General features: G+C 48.5%; 2 protein-coding genes across 6 annotated transcripts in view; one reads left to right on the top strand and one right to left on the bottom strand.

The window, feature by feature from the left end:
• COLQ (collagen like tail subunit of asymmetric acetylcholinesterase) overlaps nucleotides 1-10266 on the top strand; it is a 77551-nt gene extending 67285 nt beyond the window's left edge. The window contains exons 16-18 of one of the 2 annotated variants that reach the window (XM_029940324.1): nucleotides 987-1089; nucleotides 2908-9395; nucleotides 10067-10266. In XM_029940324.1, the coding sequence (XP_029796184.1) occupies nucleotides 987-1089; nucleotides 2908-2977 (173 nt within the window). In that variant the 3' untranslated portion in view covers nucleotides 2978-9395; nucleotides 10067-10266. Of the gene's footprint in view, nucleotides 1-986; nucleotides 1090-2907 lie in introns of both variants that reach the window. The other variant, XM_029940323.1, reaches the window with a different exon arrangement.
• The window catches only part of EAF1 (ELL associated factor 1), an 18098-nt gene continuing 5503 nt past the window's right edge, over nucleotides 7087-19681 (bottom strand). Inside the window, exons 4-6 of one of the 4 annotated variants that reach the window (XM_029940325.1) lie at nucleotides 19083-19276; nucleotides 17216-17449; nucleotides 7087-7830 (exon numbers count right to left, since the gene is read on the bottom strand). In XM_029940325.1, the coding sequence (XP_029796185.1) occupies nucleotides 7556-7830; nucleotides 17216-17449; nucleotides 19083-19276 (703 nt within the window). In that variant the 3' untranslated portion in view covers nucleotides 7087-7555. Of the gene's footprint in view, nucleotides 7831-12409; nucleotides 14272-15885; nucleotides 16091-16983; nucleotides 17450-19082; nucleotides 19277-19681 lie in introns of those variants that run through there. The other 3 variants (XM_029940328.1, XM_029940327.1, XM_029940326.1) reach the window with 3 other exon arrangements.

Here is a 19681-nt window from a genome sequence, read left to right as displayed (position 1 = left end):
GACAGGCAGGCAAAGCCCTTTTTAGGGGAAGCAGACTTCAGGCTGATGGGATGCTCCTGAGACTGCACTGGAGGGTTTGCTTTTCTCCTTTTTTTTTTTTTTCAATCCCATGACAAAAACAGGTGAGGTAGAAATCAGGGGATTTGGAGCCAGACGGAAGACAGTTTGCTCCTAGAGGAAGTTATCAGTGAGTGCGGTGACGGAGGCCAGTTCACAGCTCCAAGTCTCACTTTCCTCAACTGAAAATTGGCTATGTCAGTACTGACGGCTCAGCCCTTTAGAGATTCTGTGTGCACTGCTGAGTATAGTAAGGTTCAACATCCCTTCACCCAACTATTTTTAACCCCCTGCTGTGAGGCGGCCCCGGGGATGTGTAAATGCTCAGGGATGGGTGTCGGGGCGGAGAAGTGGCCAGCTCTCTCTCTGTAGCTGCCTTTCCCATGACAGTCCACGGCATGCCGGCTCTGCCTGGAGTCCCTTCTGCCCCTGGTGTAGACAACATCAACAGCAGGAAGGAACCCTGTAAAATGAAGGTGGTGTTCTGGCTCCCCGGCAGACACAGGGTCACCTTCCAGGGTCCCGGAAGTTTTCTGTAGACAGGGCCACCATGGCCATCACTTGTGCCTGGTGCGCAGTCTCTTGACTCTTACTTCATGGGAACCCCAACGTGCCCTGTGAAGGAAGGGGTGTCTACGCCTCAGCTTCGAGATAGGGACATGGGGGCCCAGAGAGGCCGAGGGGCCTGCTCTCACTCTGTCGACTAACAAGCAGCGGGAGTGGGCTGGAGCTTGGGTCTCCTTATTCTCCAGTATGGGATTTGAGGTTCTTGGGGGGCAGTCTCTGGATGCATCTGGAGCTTTCTGGGAGTCCGTTTAAGAGGGTACATGCTCTGGGTGGACCCTGTAGGCCACACAGTCCTTAGAGGCTAAGGCAAGCCCGTCCCACCCCAGCCCCCTCTCAGGGCTACTTTTCCCTGTGTCCCTCAGGCTGTCACCGGGCCTACTGTGGAGATGGGCACCAGCACAAGGGCGTGGAGGACTGTGACGGCTCTGACTTTGGCCACCTGACGTGTGAGACCTATCTCCCTGGGTAGGAATCACCTCGCATGCTATCATGACACCCCTGCCTCCCCCTCTGCCTGCCTCCTCTTTCCTTCGCAGATATATTTTTAGTGCTTCGTATGTTTCTGGTACTTTCTAGACAGTGAGGTGTGGTGACAAATAGCACAACACACGGGCAATAAACACATAACCACATGTGCCCTCTCAGGGTGCCCAAGTGCCTCTGAGGCCGAGCTGAGACAGCCCATCCTGGGCCCCTGGTGATCAGCAGTCTACAGTTGCCCCTGGGTGAGCAGCTCCCACCCCCAGTGGCCACCATGACCACATCAGACTTCTGGAAAGTGGGTCTGGAGGAAGCCCAGTGGAGAGTGGGGGCACCAGGGCATTTCCAAGAATCTGAGCATCTGTACAACCTGAATTCTCTGGAACAGCTCCCGGCCCGCAGGGTAGGACTGTGGGTGCAGATGAGATCACACCAGCATTAACATCTAATTTTGCTGGATTTCCAGGAAATCCCCAGGAACTTAGCACCCCCTTCAGGGACCCCCCTAGTTCTGTCTGGGGCTCTCCGGTGGGTGTTCACATTGACCTCCCTGGTTGACATTTCCCAAGCCAGCTAAAGGACACTGGCCCTATGAAATGCCAAACCACACCACATTCCCCCTCCTCCCCACAGATGCAGAGTTGTATGGCGCTCTAGGGAAACCAGAAGGCTTTCCTCACTAGCTTCTGCTTCTCAGTTGGCTTCAGCATGGATCACTGGTGCCCCTCACACCTCCTAGGTCCCTCGGGGTTTCTGTCTTTTCAGCCTTTGCCTTCAACCCTATTCCTCTGGTGAGGTTGGACCCAGACCCTCAGCGGGGCTGGGGAATAGACACCAGTCCTCTTTCTGTCGCCTCCTCTGTCCGCTCTCTCTTCCAAGGTCTCCTCAGTGCCCAGTCCCCCCAAACACACACCAGCATCTCAAACCAGGCTGGGAGGACTACAGACCTGTGGTCACCCCAAAACTCCAAGCAGGTTAGGCTTTGCCAGGACCAGCTGCATCTGTGTGTCTGTATGTATTGCCCTATCCCTGAAGTGCCCTGTCCTCTGGTGCCTGCCACAGTGGTGGCAGGTCTGAGCTGGTTGATGGCTTCATGGAGACAAGTCAGTGTAGACAACTAGGCATGGAACACAGGATTGCATAGAGCCTGGGGCTTACCCGCTGGCTCACTGCGGTTACTCAGTTAATCTCTAGAAGCCTCAGGGGATGCTTGTGAATATGGGTATAATGTATAACCATTATACATTAGCTTTTGGGCTCACAGGGGTATAGGCTGTGTTGTCCAATCTGGTGGACACATATTGCTATGTAACTTTAATTAAAATTAAAAATCAGTTATTCAGTCATACTAACCTTATTCTAAGACTTCATTCGACACATAAAGCTAGAGGCTGCTGGACTGGACTGTACAGAAATAGAACATTTGCATCAGTCCAGTATGATCAGTGGACAGCACCGGAAACCTTTCAGGTCTCGAGAAGGGAGTGATTCTCTCAGAGATGCTGTGTTGAAAACGTGGTTACCAACTCTTTCTACCCAGATCCCTCAACTGGGCTCAAGGGGAAAAGCCACAGAGGCCTGACCTCAACTGCCCCAAGCCTCTTACCCCAAATGAGAATGCGAGCACTCTGTGTCAGACTCCGAGGCCCTGAGTAAAATAGTAGCAGGGACAGCTGTTCGATGAGGCTGGACCAAAAGTCACCAGAGGTGACCCCTAGGAACATGCTGTGGTCCTGAGGCCTGGGCAGGAGCTGTCCGTGCCCACTGCCCTGCGCATGCCCTGACCAGTATCTGTCCCCCCAGGTCATATGGGGACCTGCAGTGCACCCCGTACTGCTACATCGACTCCACGTCCTGCCGCTACTTCACATGAAGGGCCTGAGGAGGAGGTGGGCTGCGTCCCCCGGGATCAGCAGTGGCTTCTCCACACTCATCGGACTGACTTCGCACCCTCCCTGGTCCGGTTTCTACCACCTTCATGTGACAAAAACAAGGACAAACTCTTGCTGCTAAGACATGCTTTTAACTCAATCCAACTGGAAGAACTTAGGACCACTGTACCCTGTCTTAATCCGAAGCCCCGGAGAACCTTCCTCATGCTCCCCCTGGGAACCGTGTCCCATTGCTACCATCCAGCCAAACCGCCGACCTACAGTGCCCCTTTTCTTCTGGAATGTTACCGACCCAGACCGTGGACTTGGCTCACAACTGTTACCCACACCTAGACCTGCAGGGCATTTTGAATTTGTAGTCACCCCATCTGGGGCATCTGGTGGCCAGGCCTCTCCGCTCCTCTGACCTCCGGAAATGTGGGCGTTTTCACCCGGGGCCGCCAGCCACCAGGTCTCTCCGGGCCTGTGAACCACAAAGCAGGGAAGTGAGCCTGCCTTCTTGGAGTGGCTCCCAGCTCTGGACCCACTGAGGAACCCCTCTCCTGGCCACAGCCCAGCACAGCCTCATGTGGGCGCAGCTCCCCCAAGAAGAGATCCAACTGTGAAAAAGCCCTGAGAAGGCCACCAAACCGGTGCTCTGCCCCTGGGAGAGGGTGGAGGCCAGCTGGGGTGCTCAGCACATGAACAGCAGAGCAGTGGCCTTCCTGCTTCTCAGTGTTTCCCAAGAGGGTAGCTCCTATAGCTTCACCATCCCTAGCAACCCCTTGACCTGGTGGCTCTCAGAACTTTGACCTCTGTTTTGTGAATGCCCTTTCTGTGCATCTTTGTTCACTACCAGAGGGCGTGACCTCCTGAGTCTACACCTCGGCAGGCTTTTTGGTGTTTCTGGTCCTTCGGAAAATACTACCCTGGGTTTCCCCATCTGAGGCCCTACGACTGAGTACCTGTTCTAGGCAGAGACTGTTTGTGTCCTGAGCTCCAGCTCCTGGCTGCCTGTTGACTCCTGTGCACACCCTGTGACCTTCCCTTTGTGTCTCTGGAGTGCACAGCATTGCCGCCATGTGCCTGCTGAGCCCCCCATGTTTCTGCAGGGTCGTTAGTCTGGCATGACTGTGAGCTGCCTTGTGCCACCATCTTTCCCGAGTCCGTTTAGCTTTGTTTTGGAAAGATATCTCCCCAGTGGCAGACCTCAAATGGGATTTGCCTATTTGTTACCAGGTGGAAGGATGCTGTTGGGCTTTTATACAGAGCACTTTAATGTGACTGAGTCTTGGGGACTCGGCAGACAAGAGCTTCGGGCCCAGCAGGCTCTCACTAGGGGTCTGTAGCGGATGGGACCAGCCCAAGGGTGGGGTCTTCAGAGATGGGCACGCTGGCCGGCCGGGCTCGCCCAGGCTCTACTGCACACCTTGGGATGATGTCACTCCCGTGTAAAGCCACACCTTCATGCTGGGATCCCCAGATGGGAAATCAAGAAATATAAGCAGTTTGTTTCCCCACTGTGGCTTTCTCTTCGCTGGGGGTTTTGGACCAGAGTCCCACTATTACTGATTGGAATGAGGGGTCTGAATTCACTGCTTCCGAGGCTCTGCAGAGGGTTCTAGAATGTGAGCATTCCCACCCCCTCAGGGACAAGGGAGGAAACTGAGGTTGAGAGATATGGAGGGATAGCCAGGGTCACAGAGCCTGGTCTTGCTAACCTAGCCCCACCCTAGCCTTATTTTAGGACCATATTTAGAATGAGATGGAGTTCCAGCAATGCCCTTGGACCTGGCCACAAGGGCCCTGTCCTGGGTCTCTTGCCTTAGAGGGTTCAATCTGGCCCTTCTCTGGCCACGATCCTCCCCACCGGGCAGGGAGTCTGTGAGGCCAACAGGACATGCCTCCTGGATACCCCTCTCCCAGACCGTGCTGCAGGTACCCAGGAGATCACAGCTCCCATCCAGTGGTCCTCAGCCTCTTCCCCATGTCTGACTTCCTGAGCGTGACCTGCACACACCTGGAAGCCTGGGAGTGACCAGGGACAAGCTGTGTTTAGGGGTTATGGATGGGACTTGGATAAGCGGGCTGGAGTTTCCACACAGATGCACACAAGGCCCCTCTCCGTGTGGGCTGGGCCTTGCCCTCCTCGTGCTGCCACAGAACTTTGGGGAATCTAAATATTCCAAATTCAAACCTAGCCTTCCAGGTCTTTATGAAGGTGTGACTGTCTGGTAAGCAGAGAGAACATATTTAAGAACAGTCTGTTAGGTTGATTATAAGGTCAATACTTAGACATTTGGTGTGTGCGCCTCTGCCTCTGCTCTTGTAACCAGATCCCACAATGTCAGAGGGGCCTGTCTCCAAGTATTGCAAGGGGGTTCTGAGAGGCCCTGAAAACAAAAGCCACATGTTTTAAGTTATATAATAATAGTAATTCTCCCTCTGTGGCATGTGAAATGGAGAGATGAAGGATCAGGGAAGATGGGCTGTCCCCAGCCCTCCCCTGAAATGCTAACGGTGGTATAGGGAGCAGGTTCCCTACGAACAGGGGCACCTGTAAGCACAGGATAGGTAGCTAGATGCTTCCAGCATCTGCTGGCCCTTTGGGGAGCTGAGATGGCGCAGTGTAGGGGGATGAACACTGAACCCAGAGTCCTGACATCTGGGCTCAGGCTTGGTTTGTTCTGTCTCACAGCTGCCATTTCCTTACCCGGTAGAAGCTGTGACAAGGACTGCATTTTCTTTCAGCTTTAACAGCTGGTGGGGGTCGGGGGACGCTGTCCTCCAGTGGTGATAGGGCCTGCCTGGAAGTGGTGATGGACCCCCTCAGCTGCTCCTGAGGCTATCACAGGGAGTGGCTGAAAACATCATAGGGTCTTCAGAGGTGCAGTTGGGTCACCAAAAAAGGCTAATCCAGCTTAGATGCTTTTGTTGGTAGGTGGCATAAAATCCAACTTAAATAGCATATAAATCACAGGGTGGAATTTATTGGCTAATATGACGTAAAAATTCCAGCGGTAGGGTGGAGATCAGGCATGGTTCAATCAAGGCTCCCACTCCATTTCTCTGCTTGAGCTGTCCTCTCTGCTATTTGCATATCTCCTGTTAGTTTGATCCTTGGGGTGTGGTCACAAACTGATTGTTATAGTTTCAAGCTTACATCTGCACCCTATAATATCCAGAGGAAGAGATAACATCTATTCCAGTGGCTCCCAAGACATTTTTTTTCCCCAGAAGCCACCTTACCTTGAGCCTCATTGCCTGTTTGGGTCATATGCCCATTCCTGAACCCATACTTGCCATCAAGAGAATGTCCCCTGCTAATTGGATTACGGCTGGGTTCCTGAACCCACAGGGGCAAAAGCTACAAGAACACACCCAGCCTGCTTCCTGGGGACTCTCCAGAAGCACATGGGCTGTGTAAGGAAAGGCGGCTCCCGGACTATATAGTGGGGAGCAGGAACGGAGAGAATGGGTGCTGGGTATACAGTGTCCATCTCTGGTTTTACTTTTCCTTTTGGCAGGAATAGGTGCTGGGGGCAAACATCTGGGAAGACTCCTCACACCTAAAAAGCTCTTGGTGGATTCTGATAGGTCTACTCAAGAGAACCTGCTCTCCCAGGGAGCCATAGGTAGGGAAAGAGGTGGCATGGTTTGCTTTTGTGAAAAAAGGATAGGATTGGATTCACTTAGGTTTGAAGCCTGGCTATCGCCAACTCACTGTTTAATTATCCTGCATAATTTACTTACCTTTTTTGAGTCTGTTTTTCTCATCTTTATACTGGGAATAATAGTACCTTATTTTCAGGGCCGTGTTGAATTTTAGTGATAATATGGTTAAAATTTCTTTAACCAACCCCTAGAAACTCTTTAGGGAGGGTTGGGTTTTATCTGTGTCATGATTATTTAGTGACTCCAGCCAAATCAGTCACCTCTTTGGGACCTGGGGTCTCTTTCTTCCCCCTTCGAGGCTGGTTACGTGAGTCCACTTTTGACAGCAGTTTGGACCACAGCCTTTACTACGAATCGGTGAAAAAGAGCCGTGGTTCTCCAACTTTGCAGCACATTGGCCCATCTGATGAATACCACCAGAGACAGAATAACCGAGTTTTGTAGACCAGCAAAATTAGCTTTATTGACTTGTTGAGGGAGACCAAACAGCAGAGGAAAGATGGGGCATTTCAGCAAACCAAGAAAGACAAGATGATGATAGGATTGGGGGAGACGTGGAGTATAGGTAGGATGTCAAAGGATTGTGGGGACAGGCTCAAAGCTGAGCAGGCTGAGTGTAACGGGGTCGCGATGAAGCCTGGACTGGGAAGTGGACCGAGATCCTGATTCCTTGGAAAACTACAAAGTTCGTTTTTAAAAAAAGCATGGAATGTTATGCCTGAAAATCCCTATCAGAATGTCTGTATCTGGGGTAGAAACTGAAACTGCGTCTCTGTGTCAGAGTGACTCATGTGGCTCAGGTCTTCCAGGCAAGCGTGCATAGTTTCAGGCTTACTGATGGGATTGCAAGCTGCAGAAGTGTGACAGCCCAAGACTTTAGTCACAAAGGTTCACAGCAATGTTTGTCAGGTTGCAGGAGTAAAAAGCAAGGCAGGGGCCGTCCCTGAAAAGCAAGCAGTAGTCACACAAAGAGAAAAGTGATGATCATGCTGCAGATCTTCAGCAGTGACCGTGGCAGGAAGATTGCTTTCCATCCGCTTTGCAGCTGGCTTGATCGGTGTCTGCCCTGGCACTCTGATGAATGACAGGGTACAGGGCTGACGTTTCCTCTCAGTCTGGACTGGTGTTAACCCTTTTACCAGTAACTGATCCCCAAAGATCCAGGTCAGCCCACAGGCTCCTACCAACCAAGAAAGCACAGGGATGGGGTTTGGCCTCACAAGTCTTTATCCACCTGCAAAGCCATATGAGTGACAAATCTGTGAGCAAAGTGAAGTCTTTAGAGGAACATTGTAACTAATACTTAGGAAGCAGTGCTTGGAAAGATGGTGAGACAGATTTTCTGAGCATAATGGGACAGACACACTGGCCATCCATCACTCTAATACGGGCATAGAGGACACATGGGTAAATTACTTATGAATCTCCAAGCCTCATAATTAGGGCCAATCCTACTCCAAAGATTGCCTTTAGTTATCTCCCCCAATCCCTCCTCTATAGTGAACCAATTTCAATTAAACTCAGATCTTGCACTTTCGTGGTAACAATGAGCGCTCAGATCAAGTATCTTGGCAATTCATCAAGGAGACTGTTACATTTCAGCAACCCAGTCACCACCCTTGGGCCCAGAGGCTCCAGGAGTGTGGGTTCCTCTCCAGCATCTTCATCTGTAACCATTCTGAGAGGCTGCAGATCACACAAAAGTAATGGGTTAAGGACTGCCCCCACCCCTGCCCCTGGGAAATGGAGTCAGAGAACTCGCATCGCCTTTATCAGCGGGCTTCCTCTCTGAGGGGCTCGCCCGAGTTCTTTTCAGCCCGAGACAAAGTCAGACAACTCTGCAAGAAAGAGCCTCACTAAAGGAAGAAACGGGCTATCTCCTCTATTCCCCCTTATCCTACTACCTGAATAGAAAGGGGGGGGGGCGTGTAATTATGAAAATCTGCCAAGATGCCAGTATCTCAAGAGAATTGAATTTGTGATTACTTTGGTTCCTGTAATTTCTTCAAGGACAATGAGGAATTATCTTGCCATCTTTCCACTCCCTTAATACCTCTTCTAGATTTTGGTTTTCGACGTTCCAATTCGTGGAGTGCCATACCCCACTGCATGCACCAGTCCAGGTTGCCCTCAGTCCCACGCACAGGATGGGAAGTTGAAGGCAGCCACAGTCATCACTTGGGGCTCACCAAGGGCGTCTGTTTCCATGGGGCAGGGGTTTCAAAGATTTAGCATTTATTAGGATGACCTGAAAAGCTTGTCACACAGATAACTGGGGCCCACTTTGGAACTTCCGATTGAACGGATCCGGTGGGGGCCTTGATTATTTATATTTCTAACAAGGTCCTCCCAGGGGATGCTGATGGTGCTGGACCAGGGACCACATTTTAAGAGCCACTACTCTGGGGAAACGTCTCACCAATGGCTGTAGACCAAATATACTTTGGGAAAGGGGGACTTTGGGTAGGTGGCTTTTTAAATGTTCTTCCATTAAGGATTTATGTCCCTCTTGAATCCAGGTGGGCTTTTGATTGCTTGGAACAATAGAATACTGTGGATGTGATGCTATGTGACTTCCCAGGCTAGGTCATAAACAGCCCAGCAGCTTCTTGGGATGCTTATTCTAGGAGAAAGCAGCCATCGCGTAAGAAGACCAGCTACCTTGAAACTGCCATGTTAGAGAGGCTCTGGCTGACAGTCCCACAGGAGCCTGTTTCCAGCCATCCCCACCACAGTGCCAGACACGTGAGTGAAGCCAGTTTGGATTCTCTAGTCCTGCCCATCTGTCATCTGAGTACCACTGAGTGACCTCAGTTGAAGCCAAAAGCAGAATTGCCCAGCCAAGCTCTGTCCTAAATCCTAACCAACAGATTCCATAAGCTAAAATGGTGTTTTTTAATGGTGGTTGTTTTAATCCACTGTTTTAGAATAATTTGTTACTTAGCAATAGGTAACGAATGGTGCTTTAGGTTGGAGAGGTTAGAAGGAGGCATGCTACTCCGAATAGGGCAGAGTGCCAAGTCCAGAGGGCTCTTGCTTGGTTTGGGTGTCCTCTGCCAGAACCTTGGCCAGAAATTAGCCTTAACTTCTACAGGGACTCCTATTTAACTGGCCAGGAGAAAGCCAAGCTGAGAGAAGACTTAGTGATTATATGGCCCAGAGTTCTCAGCCACAGTAGGGATGTGGAGTACGTGGAGGTAGACTGATGGAGGAATTACCCTAATCCTCACGCCTCCCTGTATCTACACCTTGCAACCCCTCCCATCACCTGGCAGAATGCGCTGTATTTGCCCACCCCTTGATTCTGAACTTGACCCTGTGACTTGCTTTGGCCAATGACACGTTAGCAATTGTGACCGAGGCAGTTGTTTCCTCTCTCACTCTAGCATGTCTCTCTTTGCCATGACAATGTGTAGGTCTAGGTCGCTAGAGGGTAAGACACCTGGAGCCCACCTGACCTGCCCCAGCTGTGCTGGCCAAGGCCATCCTAGATCAGCTGAGTCTGCAAGCTGCCAGCACTGGGAGCCTGGTCAAGACCAGATCGTCCAGCCACACCCAGTCTTAATCGCCAATCCAGACTTGTAAGCAAAATAAATGCTTATTTTAAGCCACTGAATACTGGGATGCTTTGTTACGTATCATTGTATGGCAGCAGTTAACTGAGGAGCATATTCCCTTGACTGATGAATGTACACCACCACTTCCCCATTGGGAGTCCTGGGTCACACCTAACTCCTATTTCCACCCGAGGAAATGGGAACCAGTTACAGAATGAGCGGCAGAGGATTCCTAGGCTAGTTCTCTTAATGCGTAATTGTATTCAATTCCAATTTATTGAGCACCCATTAGGCGAAAGACACCAGAGAATTTTAAAAAGGAATATGGTCACTGCCCACCTAGAAGTTTGCAGACTATCAGGAGGCAAGACCACAAGCCTGCTGTGGGCACTGCTGGATGTGGAATGGAAGCACGAGACAGGATCACCTCCAGCCAGTGAGTGTATGTATGTGTGTGTGCGTGTGCATGTGTGGCGTGGCATTCCAGGTGGAAGCAATTTGGTGTGCTAAAATCACTAGGATCTGTCTAGGGATTCAGTGCAACCCCTGCATGGTTCTTAGATTCAAAGCCAAGTCTGCCTTTCCAGACCAAGCAACAGCCTCAGATGCCATGTGGCTCACTAAAGACATTCTTTAGTTTTGAACTTCACACCTTTTGAAGCTAAGGTGTTCATCTTAATGAGCAGGCAAAAGCATAAAGGATTCTTAGTAGAACCTTACATTTTTCATTGATTCTTAGTAAGAAAATAAAATCACCAAGGCCTATACTGCTGACCTTCATTTTTTACTTAAATATAGTCATCTTTAAGAGAATAAACCAAAAAAAAAACTTTACATGGCAAATATTTTACATAAATGCAAACATTTTACATAAGTGTAAACATGCACATCTACTTCACAATTATGCAAATAAGCTTTTAAGCACAAGATTTTAAAAATCATTAAAGAATGAGACAATTAACATAAGACAGACACAACATAAGCAACAAAAAACACACATTTCATTAACGCTTCAGTTGGTCTTGTCTTCCAACCTCCTGATTAAGGCCTGAATTTCAGAAATCCTACTTTCCTTGCCAAATGGAAACATCCAATTTGGCTGTACCTAAGATAACACACTATTATCTTTCAAAACAACGTAATAAATACATCACACACACACACACACACACACACACACACACACACACAAAGGCGCGCGCGCGCACAGCCTACTTAAGCAGCCTCTCAATTAGGATAGCAAGGATTTTGGAATTTTCAAGTTTTCCCACCACTGAAGCACATACATATTAATACCACATACAGAAAAAAAAATGATTCTGCTATAGAAATAATAAAATAGTTAATGAGTGGCATCATCACAGATCTCTGGTTTATACTATTTCCCCAAATCAGGTCTTCAACCCGCTGTGGCTCCTTGGGCACCCTGAATTTAAGCCTTTACATCTTGCCTAATGACTTAATGATATGGCAGAAGTTGCACAGGAAAGAGGAAAGGCAATTTTAACAATTCAGTGAGAGACTTCAAAACCATGCAAACGAGCACGGATGGTTCTCAGCTGTCTCCAAAGCTTGGAATGTCTGCTCCATGTCTACCCTCTGTACTCCACTGGTTGGTTTTCTCTGCCTCCGCCCCACCAGGCTATAAGCATCTGAATGTCTAGTCCTGTGGACACCCCAGAAATAGAGATGAGAATGACGCTCCCTGCTTTTAAGGAGTTCACACCAACCAGAGCTCGAGCAAGAGGAAGGTCAGTACAGACAGCACTGCAGCAGGCTGAACCGAGCGGAGCATCAGGACCAGGACCTGGCGGGGGAGAGGCAGGGACAGACTGAGAAGGCACAGAGAGTAAGTTCCATGAGGCTGGCATGAGGTAACTCATGGGAAGGAGTCTGTGAGGCCAGATTCTTGATTTCCAATAAGACGAGATTCCTTATTCTGGTGGGTAAAGCTGGAGGGCGAGGAGAAGGGCACCACCGAAGGCTTCATGCAGAGAACAAACCGGAGCTGGCTGGAGGCTAACCGTGCAGCGGCAGGTAGGATAGGCGACAGAGGCAGCGGGCTGAAGCCCAGAGAGCTCAGCTCACCAAACCCAGTGCCACATGCATTTCCTATTGAAACAAACATCTTGACTCGACATGTGAAAAACCACAGTTCTATCTGTATAAATCAAGACTTTAGGAGGAAAAAAAAAAATCAGAGAGGCTTAAATAGATATTTTTAGTTCAAGTTCCTGGAACCTGCCCCAGCTTGAGCAAGTTAAGAGCAGTGAAACAATTCCCCACATCCAGTAACAATTCAAGTCTCCCAATCATGACCTTTACCTTCCCTGAGCCGTCATTAGCAAGGAATTATAAAGCAATTATCAATTCATTATGAAGAAATTCCTACCTGCCATTAAATCCACTGAAACCTCGTGATGGGCTGAGAAGCCACCACAGAGTGCCAGTGTGTCCCAGTGACCCATACTTGGGGGGCGGTACGCATGCGTGCTGGATGATGGCTCCTGGCCCACGGGAGCCGCTGCGCACGGAACAGGTGACTCCATAAGGTGCACCTCTCACCAAAGCCCCCACCGTGAATCATCTAATTCCTTTCTAGGTCCAGACTGCTTCCACCCGCTAGCTGGGGAAGCAGAGGCCGTCTTTCAGTGGAAGAACCCAAGGAAAGAAAGTCATTTTCCATGTTCTGGATACTCACTGAGCCAAAGTAAATGGGAATTTCTCAGGACATTCAAATTGTATCCATTCAAATTACAGAAATAGGCTACTCCATTCCAATCACAGGATCATTTATCACTCATCCACTCAATATGGAACATTTACTAGTGACCAGTTTCCTGTAACAACAGATTCATCTGGAAACTGCCCACTGCAAAAGGCAATCTCGTGACTTTCTTCTAGTTGTTAATCAAAAATACAAGTCAGTCTGGGAGTCAGGCACAAACAGTGGTACAAAGGCATGAAGAGAAATACCTTACCTAAGAATGTGCTCCTTTCATATTACAGAACTCCTATCTAGATTCTGCTGCTGGTTCTTCTGTTCAGAAAGGTTCCTTCACTACGCCTCTCTCCCACTCCCACACCCCCACTGAAATTCACTGAACGGAGAACACTCAGCGTGGATCTACGTGGAATTAAAAGTCCCAATTTCACTGAATCTCATGTGTCAGCCAGTGGCTGCTGGTTTAATCTGCTCACCCAGCCTCATGTATTTAGGGACTTTTTGGATCTGAATTTGAGCCAGAAGTACCCAACACTTTGTCTTTTGGAATCCAATAAGAGTGAAGTCCCATGAATGAGGATCTCCGGCTCCAGTTACTGAGCTTCAAGGGCGGAGCAGCAGGCACAGCGGGGCGGCGGGAAGCCAGAGGAGGGCCATGGACCAGCTGCTGCGCGCTGCTCTCTCTCCTTATTTGTGAGTGAGGAGGCTGAACTAGCGGAGTGCCGGGTCATGCCCAGCAGGCACTCTAGGACTCCCTCCCCAAGTCCATTTCTACACAGGCTTGTCAGGCTGGGTCAGACAAAACTTCCTCACCACTTCGTCTCAACAGTTTAAAGTGGTTTTAAAATACTTCTATGCGGCAGTTTGAGGTCTCCCTCTCTCTTCCACCCCTCAAAGACCAGGTGTCATTTCACTGACGCAGACCACTTGGCCAAACTGGTGGCTGCTGAGGTTTACAACTGAATCACTGGCCTGGTTAAGATTATGGCCTTTGAGTAACCTAGACCAGCGCACATTTGTCTGTTTTTCATTAACAGCGTTAACCAAATAGAAATGTAATTCTGTTAGTTCTTCTACAGATCTACTTTGCAACATGAGATTGTTCAAAAATTACAGGAAAAATCACCCATCACCACTAAGTTAAAGACTTGAGTATCGGAGACCTCCAGAGCCTCACGCTCCCACTACAGTCACGGATGCACAGCGCGTCCCTCTCGGCAGTGGGCTCCGTGCGAGCGTGGCCCAGTCCGGCAGCAGATCTGTGCACCGAGAAGATTTCGAAAGATCCGGCTCTAGTCATCACTGTCACTGCCAGACTCACTCAACTGCAAGTCATTTCCTATAAAAAGAACACAGAATCACACCAAAAGTGCACAATTTAAAAATGACTTCCTCACGACCCTTTGACTGCCTTGGTTATTGCACTACAGTAAAAAAAAGGCCAATTCAACTTAATTAGGGAGGAAAACCGATTTGGCTCAGTGACAAAACTGACGCAATCAACGTTTTTAAAGAAATGCTCTTCTTGATACCTGCAAAGCACAGCGATGCTATGTCCTGGGACAGAACAAGGGGAGCAGGCCACCCAGCTTTTAAATGTGTTAATAAATAGCAAAAAAGTATAAATAACCGATTCACCAGCTAGACTTGCTCACATGAAGTTGCTTTATAAAAGCTAGAATAACACTGAGCTAAGCTTCCCGTCAAGGAAGCTGAATGCTGTTTATACCAGTAACTGGCTAATCTAGTATCCCCTCCGGGACACCACTGTCCAGCACGTTCATGTTATTTAAAAAATGTTTTTAAATTATTTTTGAGAGACAGAGACAGAGTTTGAGTGGGGGAGGGGCAAAGAGGGAGACACAGAATCTGAAGCAGGCTCTAGGTTCTGAACTGTCAGCCCAGAGCCCCAACGTGAGGCTCGAACCCACAAACTGCGAGATTATGACCTGAGCTGAAGTCAGATGCTCAACCGACTGAGCCACCCAGACGCCCCTGTTCATGTTACTTTAAACCTCAACTCTCAACTAATGAGCTGCAATTACTTTAGCCTCAGCTTCTTGTTTAGTGTGCAGAATTTAGGTTTTAGGAGTGAAGAATAGAAATGCTCAGTGTTTTAATCTAATATGATAGAACAACAGGACCCAACTGATACCACTTGGATCACAACAAAAGTGAGCAGCTACATGACTGGATTGCTAATCCCTAGGCCAGCCCTTCTCAGTTTGTGTGGAGGACCCCGGGGTCCTTGAGACCTTTTCAGGAAGGTACTTCCTTTTCTAACTACACACCTGTGTGAGGTCAGATTTTTTTCATATACATCAACCTAAACAACTTATGGCAACTGAATGAATCCAGCTTTCCACTAAGCCAAATCGTAAAGAGATTTGTGAAATTTTAAGCAACGTTCCTCTTACTAAATATCTTTTGACTGAAAAATTTGTTTTTCATAAAAATGATATTTTTGTTAACATGTGATGGTTTATTATTATTTTAAATGAATTACTGGATAATTTAAATATTTCAGTTTTAATTTCTAATGGTACTATTAAGTGGATATAAATCACATGCACAAAAGCTCTTTGGGGTCCTCAATAATTGTTATAATTAAGAGGTCTGAGACCCAAGAATGTGACAACTACCGTTCTAACTTAAGGAAGGAAAGAGGGGCCTGGCAAGAGCTGGTGACTCCCAATCAGCTAAGTTGAGCACGATCTCTTACAAAGTAAGATGATGTGCATTTAACAGACCAGTGGAACTGCAGTTAAAAATCTAGCTCTTAGGGGCGCCTGGGTGGCTCAGTCGGTTAAGCCTCCGGCTTCGGCTCAGGTCAGATGTCACGTTCGTGGGTTCAAGCCCTGCGTCAGGCTCTGTGCTGACAGCTAGCTCAGAGCCTGGAGCCTGCTTCCGGTTCTGTGTCTCCTTCTCTCTCTGCCCCTCCCCATCTCATACTCTGTCTCTCTCTGTATCAAAAATAAATAAAACATTAAAAAAAATTTAAAAAAAAATCTAGCTCTGAAACTGCTTATATAAAGTTAAGGTCTCGCCTTTTGAAGAGCTGCAGAACAGGATGACTTGGAGCCATGAAGAGCTAAAAGGGTTTTAAGGCGCTGGTAGGCAGGTAACACCCACTGTGCCATTTCTTTTGCTCTTTCTTTCTAGGAGGAAAGAATAATTTAGCTGTCTGGCACTTTCCCACTATGAATATCAAATTCCCAATATGAAACCTACTATTGCTGGCCAAATGAGAACAGCAGCAAAGCATACGCTGACATCCAGAACGCAGGCCCACAGAATGGGATAGCAGACAACATCCTCGATTGGTATCCTAACGGTGTCGAACCCCCTCAAGTAGCGTTTCTCCAGCAGGAGTGGTTTTGCCTCTCAGAGGACATCTGGCAATGCCCTGAGATATTCTGGGCTGACACAACTGGGGAGACAGGAGGAAGAAGGGCATCTACCCCGGGGAGGCCAGGAACACTCTTCGCCATCCTGCAATGCGTTGGACAGCCCCCACGACAAAGATTTATCTGGCCCACGATGTGTGCAGTGGTGAGGCTGAGAACGACCACTGCCTGGTCCACAGCAGTAGGGGTGCTAGGTTAGCTTCCCGACTGTTGCCTCCAGACCGCCCCACCTCCTCACAGGAGCCACGCCAGATGAAAGCACTCACTAGGGTACTGGAGACAGGTGGTGCTGGGAACCAGACTCTCCTCATCTCCAGTACAAAGAAACCTGTGTTTGTTGTCTTCCTCTGCTTTACTCCAGTATCAACTGCATGGAGAGCCACCTGGACGCTGCAAAGCCCTTCCTCTTGCCAACAGCTCGTTGGTTTCCAAATATGCCCTAATGGCTCAGGTTCTAAAGTCTATGGGCTGTGGGACACCACAGTCTGGACAACTGTGTTCTTGGGACTGACTGTAAAAAGGCCTGGAGGCAGGGGACATTATGTGGAAGGCATCGCCCCTCAAGCCTGTAAAGCCTGGTCAATGCAGAAACAAAGGGCTGAGCTGCTCATGTCTCAGTATTTTCGAAAATTCACAAAAACCAATTTGTGTCAGCGGGGGGAAAAGAAACAGTTTTGTGCTTCCCTGACATCCCCTCACCCTTTTATTTTTTTTAACTGTTTGGTAACTCTCCTTTCTGCTCCAAATTCTGTCAGGATGCTTTCTTATGCCTTAAATGTCTTTGGTTGACAGAGTTGGGTATAAGATAAATAGAAGCTGCACCCTTAGCCTGCCAAACCACCCCTCTCTGAGCCAGGGCAGGGAGAGCACACTCACTGAGAGTGTTCATGAGCTGGTTGCTTCCTTGTGGCCGGCTGGTCCCGTTGGCGACGGCCGGCCTGCCGCTGGAGGGCTGCTGGAGGGCAGGCTGTGGGGGGGACACCGGGCCGGTGTCCTCACCCTCACTGCTGGAGCTGTCGTCATCGCTCCCCGACGAGCTCTCGGAGTCTGAGGAACTGCTCCCACTGCTGCTGCTCATCTGCTCAATAATGTCAACCTCCGCCCTCAGCTCTGGAAGAAATGACGGGGGTTAGCCGGCAGCCCCTCTCAAGGCCGCACGCGGCCTTCTGTAAACGGTGAACTGGCAACACCAACAGCAATAATGAGGAATGACTAAAACCAAAATGAATAAAACTGCCTTAGGAAAGCCAGCGGAAACATTAGCTTCACCCCAAATTTAAAAAAAGCTGTTTCAGATAATGACAGTTAATAATTAAGCCTATTTGCCTTATCTACTTAAAGATTATGAACTATGGGATTAAACACCAAATAAGAGAAATATTATGCTAAAGGGCTTAAAAATATTTGACTAGGAATTGGAACATCTGGGTGCTTGTTTTGGATCTACCTCTAACCAGCAGTGAGGCCCAGTGACTCCCAGGCAGGAATCAATGAATTTTCCAAGACACTTTGAAAAAATAAAAGGCCAGAACAAACAGCCTCTGAGGTCCTTTTCAGCTTTCATGTCCCACAAAGCTGAGGCATGCAGGACAAACCATGGTAACTGAGGAAAATGGACGAACACTTCCTCCTCTGCCCTGTGTATACATGTCACGGACAGCCGTGCCTGTCAGCTACTACATTTTCTACAGAGGTATAGCAGGAAAGGAAAAACGCGTTTTACCTAATCTTTTCAAGGTCCCTGAATACATTAAGGATACATCAAGAAAGATGCCAGATTTTCCTGTCCAAACACACCATGTGATCTTAAACAAGTATGGTTCCTTTAAGCAGTAACTGGCAATAACTAACCACTCAGAGTCGAATTCTTGTTCAACTAATGTGAAAACTTTAACAAACAGCATTCCAATATCTGTTGGGCGGGGGGTGGGAGACAGAAACAAAAAAACCCCACAACAAAACAGGAGGCTTTCCAACATGCAGAGAATGATTCTGTTCACTAAAAGACGGCTCCTCTATACGGCAGAAAAGGCAAACTTCTCAAGAACAGCTCTTTATCTTTCCCTGTTTACTACTGCTACAGATTTAACTTTGTCTCATGAAACTTTACAAATCTGAAATACAACACTTAGCCTCAGAGCTTCCTACAAGTCTGGACGACTAAAACCACCCCCTCACTGTATGGGGGTGAAAGCCAAAGCGATCTTGGCCTCCAGCTTGCACTGGAGAGAACCTGACCAGACCTCTAGGTCTTTCTAGGCCATGTCCATTTCCAGGTCCCATGGCACTCTCGTGTTTACACCCTTTGTGTCAGTACAAAGCACTTGTCCTGGTATTTTAAATGTCCCTCTGACCTAGATACTGTACTAACATCGACACACCTAATTTGCGTCCCTGATCCCCACACCTTGGAATTCTCTTCTCCTAAAGCCTTAAAGGCATAGCATATAGACTTTTGGATGGCAGTCATGCTTGTTTAAATCCTGGGCCTCTAAGCAGAAAGCTGCAAAGACAGCCACAATTCAAGCCTCTGTTCCTGGGCCCCACTTGTCAAAAGAGAGAAGTGGTAACAGCCCCCACCCTCATCACCTCTGGAATGAAATCTACAAAGTATTTTTTCTAGGAAGAGAATGCCCATGTCATTAGTGCCCATGTAATATCAACATAATAATAACCTTGTGATCGCCGCAAAAGCCTCAACACCAAGTCCAAGTTGCTTTGAGTTCCAGAAAATGCTCCTTACCTCTTTTGATGTCATCCAGCTGAGGTTCAGGTGAGGGGTTATCTTTCAAGGGAGAAGTTTTGGGTCCAATTGGAGGCTTTGTCGGAGCTCTGAATGGCACAGGCGGTGGTGGCGGCGGCGGCGGCTGAGATGGCTGTGGGGGACGAGTGGGCTGCTGTTCCATCCGGGCTTGGATTTTACTGCTCCCCTCAGCTCTGAAATGAGGTACAGACATTAAATTGGAGGGCCAAAAACAGTGGCCCTCAAATCTGTAACCAAGCACCAAGAGGTCTCTGCACAACCCTGTGTTCTTTACAGTTCTTTACGTCAAAATACTGATGTAATTTTATCCTTTGAGCTACTCATTCAACAACTGCATATTGCAGAATGCACTATGCACCAGAGATACAGAGATGAATAAAACAGACCTGCTGCCCTCCAGCAGCTCACATTTTATAACCAGCAAATAACACCCACATGCAGGACACAATGCGGTCGTGAGAACCCACTTTACTAGTAGACAGTAGGACTATCTGACTTGTACAAGGTTATAGTCACAAGTATGAGTTACTAAATGACACCAGCTCTTGAGGTACTGGCTAAGTTGCACGTTTCCATGA

The sequence above is a fragment of the Suricata suricatta genome, chromosome 5 (assembly GCF_006229205.1).
Source record: "Suricata suricatta isolate VVHF042 chromosome 5, meerkat_22Aug2017_6uvM2_HiC, whole genome shotgun sequence".
Classification (NCBI taxonomy): domain Eukaryota; kingdom Metazoa; phylum Chordata; class Mammalia; order Carnivora; family Herpestidae; genus Suricata; species Suricata suricatta.
The sequence above is the reverse complement of the archived record's forward strand: the minus strand, read 5'-3'. Positions and strand labels throughout refer to the sequence as shown.